Source organism: Brachycentrus maculatus, unplaced genomic scaffold (genome assembly GCF_059751285.1).
Source record: "Brachycentrus maculatus isolate JH-2025_06_01 unplaced genomic scaffold, ASM5975128v1 h1tg000173l, whole genome shotgun sequence".
NCBI lineage: Eukaryota > Metazoa > Arthropoda > Insecta > Trichoptera > Brachycentridae > Brachycentrus > Brachycentrus maculatus.
Window position 1 is genome coordinate 1,972,255 of NW_028280926.1, and position 17,568 is coordinate 1,989,822.

Sequence of the window (17,568 nt, forward strand, 5' to 3'; positions counted from 1 at the left end):
CTACACAATCCATTTAACCAATCCCAGAACTTCATTAGAAAATGTGCAATTATTCTGAGCGATGGTTACATACGTGCATTGCGCGACCGTTATCTCCCCAAGCGATTGCGGAAATGTCCTATTTCCGCATTCCAGAATGCAAAATGTTATCTCTTTGCGCGAGTTTGGAATTACAGAGTGTGAAAATTTTACGGGAAAATGTCCTGAGTGATAAAAATCCCCCGAGAATCTTGATAAGAAAATTATGATTCAATATCAGGAGATTAATGAGATTTATTTGATATTATTTTCAGGTGTATTTTTAACGATATATCGCTCACTCCTTTCAACAACGTCATATATCAAAAAACTTGATTTTCAGAGATATTTTTAAAGTTTAGGAATATAATAAAATGTATTTAAAAAAATATCAGCCACTTTTTGTACTTTCTACTGTGCAACAGATCTTTTTAGGTAAAACCTTAAGGTTTTTTCTCTATTTTAAAAATATTTAGTATATTCAATAAAATAATTAAACTATTTAGTATATTTAATAAAATAATTACACTTTACTTCAAAATGCAAAAACAACACTTTCTGCCCTGTAGCGGGTAAATATTAAGTGAAAAATATGCCACTTTTGTTGAGATATATTACATATTCTGAGCATTCCGAAAACACGCACAACTGAAAATTGACGATTTTTGATATATGACGTTGTTGAAAGGAGTGAACGATATGTCCAGAAATGCCTATGAAAAATGCCTGTGGATGTCTAAAATAAGCTCGGTCTCTTTCTCTGTATCTCTTTTTTCTTCTCTTTTTATTGCTATAAGCTAAATAAAAAATATTTTAATATACTGTTAAAAATATTTAACAAAAACATATTTTAATATACTGCCAGCTCGCTTATCCGAACGCTTCGTAATATGAATGTTCAATATGGAAGTTCAATGATGGGCAGAATTGTGAACTACACAAGTGATCGCTTAAGCCAGCCAAATGCCAGGTCGTAAGCCCTAGAATATTCGGACTTCCATGTTTTTTCATATAAAAAAGGGAAGAATGATATATATTTTTAAAAGAAATAATCTGCAAAGCATCTACATTAAGAGACTTGTCTGCTGGTAGTAAAGATAGGAAAGGCAAATATGAATAATTCACCACAAGCACCTAGACCAAACGAGAAAAAATCTTTCTTGAATTTATTTGCAATTGGCGGGAATCGAACTCGCGATGCCAGTTTCTCAGTCGAACGTCTACCCAACTAAGCAACGGCGCCCGTCATGTTTCAAATCAAGTTGAGACACCTTTAAAAATAAATTAAATCGCACGAATGAATGTTTCTTTGTAATTGGAATTATACTTACAGTTCCAATATATTCGGTAAATTCGGAAAGGGATGTAAAGTCGTCAGCTGGTTGTAGCCCAAATTTAGCCAAGTCAACGACCCTGAATCGGGGGGTAGTCTAAACTCTCTCAATGTATTATTTTGCAAGAACAGCCACTGGAGGGAAGTCAGACCCCTCAGATGGTCTTCAGTAATGACTTCCAAGAGATTGTTCATCAGATACCTGAAAACAGAAAAATGGAAGAATTTTCTCGAAGATTTGTTTTAAATGTGATGTCATCGAACAAAGTTGAAGGATATACGAATTTTGATAAGATTTTGATCTTAAATTTTGGAAATGCTCCATCTGTTTTAAATTAGGAGAATATATAATATAATGATAAATCGGTAGAAAACTTAGCTTGGTTTACAATTTTTCTAGAAAAAATCTTATGAAACCACGTCATGATTCAAATGCTAAAAAAACATATTTAAAATGTCATAAGGAAAAACCATATACCAGTGCATATGTTAATACTTTTTTTATAATATTTGAAATGTAGCCTGCCGTTTAAATATTTTTTGGGTGTTGTGTGCTGTTATTTCTTTATTGTTTACAACATTTCACCATAAATATTGGTACAGCCATTTTTATCAGATTTGATAGAACAAACATATGCTCAAGTCAAGATATATCATACTATATGTGTTAGGTGTTCCAACATAGACGATATATCGTTTTACACGAATGTTACATGAACATTTGGATTTTTGTCTGTTAAGACACCGAACGTGTCTGCTTTGTATATTTATATTGGCGTAAGGGTAACGATACAAACTGCGTTGAAAGTTTTACAATCCGTATTCAAGCGATGTGTTTATGTAAGTATTCAATTCAGTCTAACTCTGATAAAAACGCAAGATATTTTTTTGTATATTTAAATGTTTATATACTTATGTCATGTAATTTTTTTGATAAATGAGCCTTTAAATGATTTTTTTATGAAGTTTATTTTTAAGAAAATACAGAAAATTACTTGAATTTCCATTCTACGCACGTAAAAAAGAATATTTACATAACCAGAGTACACATCAGAAGTCGGTCAATAGAATTTTTTTTCACACAATTTGAATAATTTTTTGGGAAAAATTAAACCAGACGTTTTTCTGCCTGAAAAAGTATTTAAATTGAAAATTATAAATAGTACCGCATTTTACCATACATAATTTTAAAACAAAATTAGTTATAAAAATCACACAATATCCCTTTAAAAAATATGTAAAATATATAATACCGTAGAACGAGGCTACTTGAACTTTGATGTGTTACTGGAGCCCTGTACAAAAAAATATTTAGACTGTATTTGGTCTACAATAATGAATGTTTCCCTGACAGGTGACACTTAAACGTTCATTATTGTAGACCAAATACAGTTTTTTTTTGTACTGGGCTCAAGTAACACACCTAAGTTCAAGTAGCCCCGTTCTACGGTACTTTGCTTTATTAAAAAAATGATCTGTGAAAAGCATACGTACATTTTTTGGAGTTTGTTTTGTTTTTCAAATACTCCTACAGGTAATTGTGTGATGGAGTTGCCCAAAAGATTTCTGTAAAAAAATCATAAATTTAATTACCATTGAGTAAAGATATTTATTGAATTCCTTTGTCTTCTTCTTGACGATATCATCTGGATTAATCGTGACCTCTCAATATCCATAAATATGTCACCTCTCTCCATCTTTCCTTGTTCTTTGCTTATATATACAGCGGACCAAAAAGAAGCTCCATAAAAGGATACTTATCCGCGCCCAATGATGCATGAGGCACTGCATTACATTGATGAAATGTCAATTTTATCTTTACTTATTTATTTTTTGATAAAAATGTTAATAATGTTAGTATTTAACCACTCACCGAGATTTTTACGTCTACCGATTTCGAGACGTACCCGTCTCTTCGTCAGGACAATCACTACCACAGCATGCAAACAATACTACCCCACACCACCATAGCACCATTTAATAATAATAAATAATAATAAACCCTTATCCGCACCTCAATGGTGCATAGGGTACTGTTTCATATAAACGCAGTGTTTTCTTGATCGTTTACACATGAAGGAAAGGTGATCAGCCCTCCGCTTCAGGTACCATTCCATGGTAATATTAAATAAATATTACAGTGAAAAAATCACTTATATTCATTTTACCCCCCTTGGGAATCGAACCCGGGACCTCCAAAACGGTAGCCGAGCGTGCTGACCATTACACTACGGAGGCGGACATATTTAAAACTACACCATTTAGGACCATTTACATACTTAAAACTACACAAAATGTTTAACATATGCGATTTTTGATCAATTTTATCGTTTATTATATAATATAATGACTGCAATGTGATCAGTCCTGCACTTTAAGACCAGTCCAGATTGATATGAATAAAAAATGTTAAAAAAATATGAGAGTTTAAAAACGCTTTTCTTTATCACGACCCTCTTGGATATTGAACTCGGAACCTCCACCATGGTAGCCCATGACACAACTGTCACCAAGAAAAGGCGATTCAGTTGTCTAGGCTTATATACTTCTTATGCCTTCCAAAAGCTTTAGTCAAGCTTGGCTCTTTTATAAGGTATCAGGTTCTCGACACCCAGGACGTCCACTGCTGACAGTCCGTCACCAGTTCTCGTCTGAACTTTGGGATGCCGACCTGACTTGGGAGAATGCAAAGAAGCTAGCGGCCGATAGAAGAGCCTGGAGGTAGTAAGTCGACTCCATTTGCTTAATAAAAAGAGTAGATATGTAGAAAACTAACTAACTAACTAACCATCACGCCGCTTCCCCGTAGGGGTAGGCAGAGAGAATAGAACGCCACACCACTCTATCATTGCAAACATTCTTCGCCTCTTCTACGTTCATGCATCTCCTCATACATACCCGCCGATTATTACGACTCCTTATCCTGACCACTTTCAAGTTTTTGGCATACCTGATCGTGCCATGTTTTTCTCGGTCTTCCTCTGCCATGTAGAAGTAATAGTAATATTGCGAATTTTAAGCGAATTATAACACTTTCTGGTGTCAACAAAGAAAAACTTAGCTCTTAAACCCTTATCCGCACCCCAATGGTGCATAGGGCACTGCATCGTATAGAAGCAGTGTTATCTTGATCGTTAAATACGCGAAAGAAGGCAGCCTTCCACTTAAATTGAAAACAATTACCCCTTTTTACATCCAGGACCTTGAACAAGGTGCAAAGCTTCACAAATCAACTCCACTGATATTTTCATTTTTGTACATTTTTCTAAATGGATATTCTCTTGGACATGTGAAGCTGCCCTTCCATTTACGAGCATAGCCGAGTCAGACAATGGGCGTGCTATTCTGTTAACGATGATTAAACGTTAAAGCAACAACGTGTGTGAAATTCAATCTCTCTACACAAATAAGGCAGTGCATCGGCTTTTACGTGCTTATACTGGACAGGTCAGAATTAAGATTAAAATAATAATAAAGAGTATCGCAACATAGCATTACAATCGCTAACCATAAAAATACATTAACAACATTTTAAGTGTGTCCAAATACTTGTTCACAAAATCTGGATTATCTCCAATTACACGAGTTATTTTCATATTATTTTTTGACATCTCATCAAAGATGAAGAAGAATATGGAATATGTGTGATTATAATCCAGGATTCGGACCTCACATACTAATACAAGAGTTTCTGCTTAATAAAAAGCTTCTTTACATCTCACCAATAGATATCTCTAGTGAAGTTCTAGTGATTCAAGAACAAGGTCTCTAAATTGGTTCATATATATAGAACTTCCAAGAATTTGAGTAGTGTGGTTGTCAATAATGGGTAGAATTGGTGAATGTTACACGTGTGTAAAGTGATCACTTAAATCAGCCTATGACGATCGTCAGCCCCGTAAATTACCAGTTTCAGATTGAGGTTATCGTTACAGAATATATTTTATATTAGTCACATTATTTTTTGACATCTCAACACAGATGAAGAAAAATATGGAAGTCAGGGTATTTACAGGGTTTACAACCTTTCATAGGTTGGATTAAGTGAATACACATTTCATGAAGGTAAAATAGAATGAAAACTTATTCAATTCAACCAAAGATGGTGCCGAGATCTCGCATATGATACAAGGTGTCAATTAAAGGAAAGATAAACTTTATACACACTATTCACCATTCTATCCATGATTGACAACCACACTATAAAAATTTTTAAACTCTTATATTTATTATAAATTGAAACCTTCTCTCATATGCATGTTTTTGGCACCATCTCTGGGTGAGTTAAGTAGGTTAAGGTCGTAAACTCAGTACAAATTCAATTTTCAATTCAAACCCTTATCCGCACCCCAATGGTGCATAGGGCACTGCATTTTATAAACACAGTGTTATCTTGATCGTTAACACACGAAGGAAAGGTGATCAGCCCTCCGCTTCAGGTACCAGTCCAGGGTTATATTGAATAAATATTATAGTGAAAAAATCACTTATATTTATTTGACCGCCCTTGGGAATCGAATTCGGGACCTCCAGAACGGTAGCCGAGCGTGCTGACCATTACACTACGGAGGCGGACTCAGTACACATACTTATATATCTTCATCTATGTTGAGATATCGACATAGATAACTCCCATGTGGATAAACCCAGATTTGTGAACAAGACTTTGCACTCAAATTTTGTGAATAAATAAACCATAATAGGGGTTTTAAATTTTATAAGTAGGGTCTAAAACTAGATTTTTATAAATAATAATAAATAAATAAATATGGCCAATTTATATAGCTCCGTTTTTGTGAGAAACACCCCGAGAGAGCATAACATGTGAAAGGGTTTAAAAATGTATGGTGAAATGTATGAAAAATGTATGTGCTTGAATGTATGAAAAATGAAAAGAGTCTGAAAGAATTTAATAAGAAATGTTTTGTGTGCTGTAAGAATATGTAAATATGTATGGTAAAAATGTAAATAATAGTTTGAACTATTTTTGACATCTCAACATATGTAGATGAATTTCATTAATTGATTCGGCAGTCACTTTGTGGTAAAATCTATCCATTTTTAATTAATGTTTTACATAGTAAATACCACTATTTCTTAAAATCTACTGTGACACGTGTTTCGATGCAATCCGCATCATTTTTAAACACCGCCACCGTTTGAAACGGTGGCGTTGTTTGAACGGTGTTTGAAATGATGCGGAATGCATCGAAACACATGTCACAGTAGATTTTAAGAAAATGTGGTGTTTACTAAGTAAAACATTAATTAAATATGTAGATTAAGTCTGGGCATTTACAGGATTCTTCTTCATCTTTGTTGAGATGTCTAACTCTTGACAATCCAGATTTGTGAACAAGTATTTGGACATACTCAAAATTATGTAAATAGTAGTTTGTATTAAATGTAATGTAAGCTAACTGAAGTAATAAATAAATAAAAAACTTTAAGGTAGGTATATACATATATGAAGTAAGTTCCGGGATTTTTTTAAACGAAAAAATCCCGGAACTCACTTCATGTCAAGCTTTTTATTAAAAAAAATAGTTTATTAAAATACCATATTTTATAATTTTGACAAATTTTAAAAATATAGATTATAATAACGTAAGCGCAAACATTGTTTCGTCTACTTTATTTTGAAAATTAAAACAAATATATCCTTGAAAAAGGTTCCTGGAACGTCGTTCCACCACGTTACATGAAAAAAGCCCTGCATATATGTATAGCTTAAGTAAATTATATATGGTAAACCTTTATTGTATTGTTATTTTGTAAGTATTCGCAAAATGTAAGGAATTTTCTAAAATTTTCTCACAAATTCTGGATGAAAGAAAAGAGAATATTGATTTTAAGGGCAGAACGAGAGTTTCGCTAAGTCTAAGCATTAAGTCGGCCCTGATTATCACGGAGTAGGTGCCTTTTCCAAGTCTGTGAACCGCCAGCTGACTGGACGATACACAATACCACCTTAATTCCAGCTAGGCTGTACAATATCCCTTGTTAACCTTTTAGGGGAGGTGTTCTGGAATGTGTCTCTATTCTCTATATTTCTATATTATTGTATGATAAATATATATGTATGTACCTGTAAGTAGGGACTTCAAGAAGTTGTGAGAATAACATGTAGTAGGTATAATCAACATTTCAATTGTCCAAATACTTGTTCATATAAGAGTTTCTGCTCAGTAAAAATAGATGTCTCTAGTGAAAATTCTAGTGATTTTTCTACAATGTTTCGAAATTGGATCATAAATACAGAACTTCCACGAATTTTAGTAGTGTGGTTGTCAATCACGGGTAGAATTGGCGAATGTTACACCGTGTGTAAAGTGATCACTTAAACCAGCCTATGCGGTCGTAAGCCCCGTAAATGCCCAGACATCCATGTTCTTCTTCATCTTTGATGAGATGTCAAAAAATAATACTAAGCCAAGGGGTTTGTTGGAGGTTTTCCTGTACGTTCATCTACATAAAATGTTCAATCTGAATCTTATTGCCGACCGCCTAAGGAATCACTCTATTTGTTAACATTAATAGAATTCATAACAATTAATCATGGAATCAATTACTTACAGTAAGTTCAAGTCGTACCCTGCGAAGGAATCTGGAGTAAGGACAATAGAGTTGTCAGGAAGTTGAAGACGCGTTGCTCCCGTGACGCGAGGAACGGAAGTGAGGCCTATCTCAGCGCAATAGAGTTGTCCATTTTTGCATTGACATTTGTCGGGAACGGGGAACACACCTGAAATAATTTTAACATAATTAAAAGGTTATTAAGACAATGGCATGTTGGAGTAAATATCCGACATCTTCTTCTTCCTGGATCCATCCCAATTTATCGTCGTTGTAGACTGTTGAGATCAGCTCTCCTCGTCCTCAGGTTGTAGGTCCTTCTATCATGGACAGCGTCACCTAGGTCATGCCTTCGAATCATGTTATCTTTCTGTAGCATACATGAATTTTTTGGTCTTTTTCAAGATATCTTTCGAATAAACACATCTAACGTGGTACGTTAAATTTTTATATATATGTATTTTTTTGTATGTGAAAAGCATTGATACTTTTGTGGTGTGGTAATAAAACACTCTCATAATTTTATTTAGCTTTGTTAATTTTAATTAAGTTTATTTAAATTTTATTTTTCACTCATAATAATTTAATTTCAATTTTAATGACCTGATGATGGAATGATTTCGCAAAACCGGTAGTTACAAATAATTGTTTGAAAAAGTGGTATTACACAAAGTAAAGAATGGATGGTGTGGAGAGTGTTTAATAAAATTGTTCGAAGTTTATTCAATCATATTTTAAGCCTATGATGGATCGTAAGCCCTGTAAATGCCCATACTTCCATATTCTTCTACGTCTATGTTGAGATATCAATATGGAAAAAAATATGTGAAGACTTATAATCCAGAATTGGTGAACTAAGATTTGGACACACTCAAAATATTGTGAATAAATAACTGGTCAAAATGTAAGATAAAGAATTGATCATATTTATTGGTTTATAAAAATAGATCACTGAAAATGAAAAATCGCTTGACGACGTGCATTACTCTAATCACCCTTAAATATTCTAGTCATCCATCTTGTTCAAAATGCTCCAAGACGCCGGCTTGCTTGGAAATATTACACTACACCGTATTTTCCTTTTTGCAAAGTTGTTATACCACGTATTGAACAGGTTTACTGCAAGTTTATAGAGGAAATCCTATTACCATAAAATGTATTGTAAAGTGCAAGGACTGTGAAATATTGAAAAAGGATTTAGCTACTGGAGCATATGGAGCTGTTAAAATACATTATAGGAAGGAAAGCGGAACGTAGAATTTCAAATGGCTTGGTGTATAACTGTATTTTAGTTTCTACATTTTATTCTTACTATTTGCCGCAACTAATGGTGCATGTAACAGTGGATTGTAGTGTTACCTTGATCGTTAATTACACGAATGCAAGGTCATCTATGTACCAATCTAGAGGGAAGTCTTAGAAGTCTAGTTTTCTTCATACCCTCATCCGCACACAATGGTGCATAGGGCACTCTCAAATTGATGTTAATGTTAAGTTGATCGATAATTACATATGTGAAGGCAATAGGAATAGAACCCGGGACTTACTAGAAAAAAGTAATCACGATACTAGGTGACTAACAATTTTTTTCAAAATTAAGTATTTATTTCAATAGTCAGTACACAACATATATGTTTATATACTATTGACGAAAAATATGTTGAGATGGTTTGGGCATGTGAATCGAATGAGCAAAAAAAAGAATAGTAAAACAAATTTACAAAGCGAAAATGGTTAGTAATAGAGGCAGAGAAAGACCGAGGAAAACTTGACATGATCAAGTATTTCAAATACTTGAAAACGGTCAGGTCAGGAGTCGGAATAATCGGCGGGTATGTACGAGGAGATGCACGAAGACTGAAGAGTCAAAGATTGTTTGCAAAAGACTGATTGGTATGGCATTCTATTCTCTCTGCCCACTCCTTCGGTAAGCGGGGTGATGGTTATTTAGTTAGTTAGACTCGCGCCGTGGTGTTGTCGGGTAGACGCTACACTTGCTTTGTGGGTTCGATTCCCATCAATTGCACAATGAATTCAAGAAATATTCATTTTCAATTGGCCTGGGTTTTGCAATGTATTTTTTATACACCTTCCTTTTCCTAACTATCCTACCTGTAAACAATCCTATAAAATAGAAGCTTTGCGGGTTATTCATTTAAAAAAGTTAGTTATTATTTTTAAAAAAAAATAAGCACTTGTAATAAACCACGTAATGAGTTTTATTTTATTATACACGACTAGTTTCGAAAACTAACAGATGTTTTCATATACAGGTGAAAATTAAAACTAATGAGCACAAATATTTAGGTGTGTATATAGAGGTTGATAAGGTAATAATAATAATAATAATAATAGAGAGGAGGGGGGGGTCAAGTAGCGGGACATTTTCTAAAAAACCGTTCCTTAACTCCCCCCCTTCCCTCTATTTATTACCGTATACAACTCTATATATACACCTCAATATCTTTTGCTCGTAAGTTTTAATTTTTACCTGTATATGAAAACATCTGTTAGTTTTCAAAACTAGTCATGTATAATAAAATAAAACTCATTAAGTGGTTTATTACAAGTGTTTAATTAAAAACAAATTATCATGTCATTCCACAATGTTAGTGCCGAATCAATAAATAACAGTTTGATTATCTTTATTTCTACCCTTTTTAGATTTTTGACCCATATTAGATGGAAAAAAAAACAGATAATATACGTAATATTGTAACAGACGTCGATGACCTTTAAGGGGTATGTTTGCTCGGAGTCTAGTTTTTTCACTGTCAGTCGTTTAACTGTATTTGAGAATTCCCCCATTAGTCCATAGCGAGTAGATATACATACATGTCTGTGGCAATAGAAACGATAATGGAATACGATTTATTTGCTCTGCCAAGTAAACTACACAATACATATGAGCTGAAAATTACATAACATTAGTACGAGTATACACCGTAGATTGTTCGTACAGTATTTTGAGTGAGTTTAAATTTTTGTTACACTTAGAAAATATTTGTAACTGATATCTCTTATTGGCGCTAATCCAGAATTTGTGAACAAAAAATGGACGCACAATATTGTGGAATAAAAAAAACTGGTCTAAAAAAATGAAACTGACATTTTGAGGGGTAGTATGTGCAAAAATTCAAGAAAGAATTTTACAAGCATTTATTTAAGGTTTCTACTGATAAAAAAACGTACTTATTTCAACCATAGGTGTCAGTCATAGACAAATAAATGAGCTATGTGACGGATCTTGATTGATGTAAGATATTGAATCCATTGTATCTATTGTATTCTTGTATTTTTTGTTTTTTTTTAGAGATTAACTTTATTAATTTAAATAAACTAAATATACTTAAAATCCTTGTATATAAAAGACAAGGAAAATTTTCTAAGGCAACAAACAAATATAAAAAAAACATTCAAATTCAAATTCAAACCCTTACCCGTACCCCAATGGTGCATAGGGCACTGCATTATATAAACGCAGTGTTATCTTGATCGTTGTTAACACACGAAGGAAAGGTGATCAGCCCTTCGCTTCAGGTACCAGTCCAGGATAATATTGAATAAATATTACAGTGAAAAAAATCACTTATATTTATGTGACTCCCCCTGGGAATCGAACCCGGGACCTCCAGAACGGTAGCCGAGCGTGCTGACCATTATTACACTACGGAGGTGGACGAAAAAAAACATAGGTATCTCTAATGAAGTAACATGCAATCGTGCTTTTCAATTAGAGCATAAATACAACTTACGAAGTATGAGTAGTGTGATGGTCAATCACAGGTACCTACATAGATTGGTGAATGTTACACGTATATGAACTGTTTGTTCAAACCAGCTAATGGCAGGTCATAGGCTCTGTAAATACCCAGACTCCATATAATTCTTCATTAATGTTGAGATATCAATAACAATTGTTCTTGAATTTTGAGAAGGGGTATTCTCACAAAGTGAGCAAATCGATCGGAATCTTAAGATCACCATTTCTGTATTTCTTGGTATGTAGATACTTCCTACCATAAATCTGGATTTTTCGCTTACTAGATTGCACGAATATAAATGTTCTACCTCTTATAATAAATGTCATTGAATTTGTCAACACCTCTTAACCTTTTTTGTACCCATTAACTTCCAAGACATCGGAGTTTGACGCTGTCGGGCGAATAAAATAATGCCTAAGTATTATTTTACGTAGTAAAATAAGTAAGTGCAAAAAGATGGCAAAAAACTTGAAATGGATACGTTAATCAAAATCCGCTAAGGTCAAGAGTCAACACAATGCGAAAAACGTGTATGGTATATTATATCACGAGAATATTACATTGTCACTGCCCACGCTTGTGGAGAAATTAGGTAGGTACTTTTAAGTCATGTGTAAAAGTAGAAACAAAATAAAAATAATAAGTTACACGTGATCAAATAACAGTTATTTATTTTTATTTTTAAAAGATGTTTTCCAAAAAATAGTCACTTAAGGCCCAACATATATTAAATCGCTTAGTTTTCTTTAAATCCAGGTAACATTTGACGCAATTGAAAGTTTTTCTCCGAAATAAATATATGGTTTTGAAAATATAAGAGTTATCGAAATTTAAGGGGCTTAAAAAATATATAAAATTATTTTTTCCATAAATGTATATAAAGATTTATTCTAAAAAACAAACAAAATATTCAAAATACATTCATTAAAAAAATCTGGCGTGAAGAGAAATGTGACCTCCCCGGAGGTCTCCGGTGGAATGAATGAGACTTAACGAATGCTGGGCCTCAAACCAAGGTAATATTTGAAGTTTGAATTTTTTTGTCGAACACTGTTTTTGTATGGAAAAAATAAGTTTTACTTCGAAATAAATATGTATACGGTTTTTAAAAGAAATAGTTATAGAAAGGTAAGGAGATAAACAAGATATATAAAAATATTTTTTCAATACAGATTCTAAATATATATATATATATATATATATATATATATATATATATATATATATATATATATATATATATATATATATATATATATATAAATATAAATATATATATATATATATATATATATATATATATATATATATATATATATATATATATATATAATATATATATATATATATATATATATATATATATATGTATATATATATATATATATATATATATATATATATATATATATATATATATATATATATATATATTTATATATATATATAAATATTTATATATTCTAATTTCTATTCAAACAAAAAAATAATGTTATGACTCGAATGGTTCCGTAGCCCTATTTCCTGTTCCGTGAGAGCCACCGGGTGCATTTCCGTCGCTAAACCCCCTTCCGGCGTTTCATTCCATTCACTTTTCCCATCTTCAGTGTCAGATGTCAGGTTTAACATTTCGCGAGTCTGCATTACGTCCCTTTACCGACAGAGTGCACTAAATTACCCTGAAACGTCTATTTGTTCCCGAATCAAATATCCATCGCAGAATAATTTTTGAATAAAGTGTCTTATATAAGGGTTAGGGGATGCAAACTGATGAGGAGTAAGGAAAACACTTCCATCTCTTTATATAAATCCTTTCTTTATACTCTTATTCAATATTTTGTAAACATATATAAGCTGCAAGGAAAAAATGCTTTTATAAAATCTTGCTATGAAACAGTACTACAAGTATAAAAAGTGTCAATAAAGATCGCTTCAAAACAATTAGTAGGTACCATCAATAATACAAAAATGCAAGATTTTTATCTTTTGAGAAAACCTCAAAATAAAAAAACATTATCCATTTTTGTAAATCCTTTCTTTATACGCTTATTCAATATATTGTAAACACAGATAAGCTGAGGGGAAAAAATACTTTTATATATTTTTATTTTGTAATAGTACGGCACTACGAGTCAATAAATATAACTTACAAACAAATAATACCACGAAAAATGCAAGATGTTTTTCTTAAAAAAAACCGTAATGCGTGAATAGATAAAAAATCAAGGAAAATACTTTCACCCTTTTATTCAAAGAAAGTAGGTGCATGAATTATAAACTGTTTATTATAGATAAATAAAATAAAGTATCGCGATCTCTTAAACCTGCTTTAAAAAGGTCGAAAACTAGAAAATACCCAAATTTTCATATTCTTCTTCATCTATGTTGAAATGTCAATCTAGATATTAGAGTAATAATAACTATTACACTATGAATGCAGATAATCCTTAGACGACTTTAAATTATTACACTCTTTTGAAATATTCAAAAACCCCCCCTTTTAAAATTCTGTTGATATAACTCAAATGCTTATTTTCCTTTTGAACCCATGCACATTTCACTCGTTTGCTGCTCATCATCTTAAATTGCTATCATTAATGTTGGAAAGGGATGATGCTGTATCTTGGCTTACTCGGGGTTAGGTCGGCAAGCGAGGTTTAAGGGTCGTCACTCCGTAAAGTGCAGGCTATAATTACATTATACCTTCTCACTATTTACGATTTTTATTCCCCACTCTGTGTCTGGCACTGTGTTAAAACGTAAACATATCGCTCACTCCTTTCAAGAACGTCATAAATCAAAAATCGTCAATTTTCAGTTGTGCATGTTTTTGGAATGCCCAGAAAATGTACTGTATCCTAGCAAAAGAGGCATATTTTTAACTTTATATTTACCAGCTATAGAGCAGAAAATGTTGTTTTTGCATTTTGAAGAAAAGGTATTGTTTAATTATTTTTCTTAAATATATTAAATATTTTTCAAATGGAGAATAAACCTTTAGGTTTTACCTAAAAAGGTCTGTTGCATAATAAAAAGTCAACAATTAGTCGTTTGATATTTATTTTTAATACTTTGTATTATATTTATAAACTTTAAAAACGTTCTCCTGAAAAATCAAATTTTTTGGTTTAAGACTTTCTTGAAAGGAGTGAGCGATATGACACTAAAATAAATGGCTCTAAGTGTATTTGTATAAATACAAAAAAAGTTTTTATAAAGCTTTGTTTTTTTCCGCTTGTATGGTCAATAATCTACCATATCTTAGAAGTATTATTTAAAAACCCCTACAAAAGGTTTTCATAAATTCTCTACGTTTATTATTATGTCATCTCAAAATAAATTTAATAAAACTGATCATTCAGAAATTTTAAATAATGAGATTCAATTGAATTGTTTTGAATTTTAGCATTCTTTAGAAATCATATACTATACTATATTTTCAATAAAAAAATGTCACAATTTTTGCTTGAAAAATCTACGTTTCAAAAAACGTAGATCATTGTTACAAACCTACTTCTGAAATTACGTTTCGCCTTTTCGTATTTTCGTACGTATATTACAATAGTAGTCGTGCGTAAAAACTATGTTTTTCCAAACCATTAATAACATGACACAACAAGATGGTCCAACAAAAAATAATGTTAAATGACCTGTTCCCAACAAAGGATCAATACAAAATAAGCCGTTAGATGAAAGTGTGCTGATTCGACTCCAAATTGGGTTTAATATAATATAAAATTGATAATAAAAGCAAGTCATCTTTGTAGTTATACATAAAACCTTAGCAATTTAAGGTTGTTTGATCTTTTCTTTCTCCTTTTGAGGTAACTTTCTTATCATTTTTGAGGTAATATGGCTTTGCCCTCCATACTCCACGGTGACCACATAGGAAATCTTTTTTTCGACAAACGAGAAAACCAGCTCTATGGTGTGTTCTTTAATATGGTAGCCAAGGTGCATAATGAAAGTGAAAAGGAGGTTAAATAATTTTTCACTGGATTGAGTAATGTTCCTATAATGAATGTGAAAACTTTTTTTGAACGTGAATTTAATGTGAAAACTATCAAATCTTTAAAACTAAAAAAAAAAAAACATTTAAGACTCATCCCTACCTAAACTCCGTACCAAGGAATATTTTTTTATTATTTACTTTGTTCAAAAAAATGTAAAACGAACTCCCTCTCTAAACACAAGTATCTACTTTATAAGAGAGGAAGAAACGTTATATATTGAAATGTATTGTATATTTACCACTATTTTGTTTTATTTAAATATGTTTTTTGTAAAAAAAAAAAATAGTGAATATTTTCCTAGCTTAAACAATGATTGAATGCCGCATTTATCAAGTAAATAAGTATGTTTGTTTTAATATGGGTAATTTAACAAAATAACGCATAAAATTATTACACGTCGATATGTTAAATCATAAACAAGATGAAGCTATATTATTGAAATAATATATCAATATGATCCACAAAGTTAATGCTTTCAATATTCAAAACATAAGATGAAGCTAGCTCATCCATCAAGGTTGATGCTTCGAATACTAGCTGTACCCGGCCACTCGTCGGTGTGACTCAGTTTGTCTAAATGGATAAGATTGAGAATAGAAAACACATATTTCTAATTCGTTTCATTTTACTATACTTGTGAAACAATGAAAATAATAAGAATATATGAAACAAAAATGCAATCAAAGACGTTGAAAATGCTAAGTGACATCGGTCGTCAAGAAGCATGCTGTCCGCCATGACCAATGTTAAGTCCTGTATGTATTGCTGTCACGTTCAACACATTTTCACACAACACGTTTTTACCTGTGACAGGTAAAAAAACACCAATCACAAGTATATAAAAACGCTCGTATTCGAATGTAAAGTAATGTCGAAATTTTAAAGCAATCGGTGAATAATTTTAGGAAATTTAATATTATTAAAATTTTTATTAATTTAGATTGTTCAAATGATTTTCGCTTTTACAGTTGGTCTAAAACGTCCAACATTGTTTTGACGCATTTCTTATGTGTTACGCCCGGTGTCCCATTTTTCATTACATAAACTCATTATAAAAGAATGTAGGTCCATCTAATTTACGACCAACATCCCGGAATTTCTTTTTCCTGCGTAAACTCTTAATTTCAGTATAAAAGTTAAAGGTCCTGACTGCATTAAGGGATAAGTGAAAAGATTTGTTATAATACTGAGGTCATTAATTAGGAAAAGTAACTCCGGCGAATAAAAATTTAAAGAGATCACAATTAATCTAGTGGGCTTTGCAAATCTTACGGTCGATGAATATTTTTAATGGATTTGTTTAAAATACATATGTACATATTTTTAAAATGGGAAACCAACATATTTCAACTCCAGATGATTTTTAGTATCTTAGAGAGATTTTATTATTTTATTTAAGAATTTTTAGTTTTACTGATATTTTACTCCTTATAAGTTTTACATTTGTTCGCCTCCGCAGTGTAATGGTCATCACGCTCGGCTACCGTTCTGGAGGTCCCGGATTCGATTCCCAGGGGGGTTAAATAAATAAAAGTGAATTTTCACTCTAATATTATTGAGAGTAAAATGGTCATATTACCCTGGACTGGTACCCGAAGTGGAGGGCTGATCACCTTTCCTTCGTGTGTTATCGCACAAGATAACACTGCGTTTGTATGATGCAGTGCCCTATGCACCATTGGGGTGAGGATAAGGGTTGGAATGAATGAAAATGAAAAGTTTTAGTAGCATGAAGAGGCACTATTATTTTGTATTACAATTTTTACAGTTCATGACATTTTACTCTCAATGATTTTTAGTAGGTTAAAGATAATACAATTTTATAATTTATAAGTATAATTATAAAAAATAATATAATTTTATA

At 32.1% G+C, this 17,568-nt stretch overlaps 1 protein-coding gene across 1 annotated transcript in view; it reads right to left on the reverse strand.

The window, feature by feature from the left end:
• The window catches only part of Lgr3 (Leucine-rich repeat-containing G protein-coupled receptor 3), a 152,957-nt gene that overhangs the window by 21,434 nt on the left and 113,955 nt on the right, over nt 1-17,568 (reverse strand). The window contains exons 4-6 of the mRNA XM_088262169.1: nt 7,928-8,096; nt 2,846-2,917; nt 1,350-1,553 (exon numbers count right to left, since the gene is read on the reverse strand). Of these exons, the coding sequence (XP_088118295.1) occupies nt 1,350-1,553; nt 2,846-2,917; nt 7,928-8,096 (445 nt within the window). The remainder of the gene's footprint in view (nt 1-1,349; nt 1,554-2,845; nt 2,918-7,927; nt 8,097-17,568) is intronic.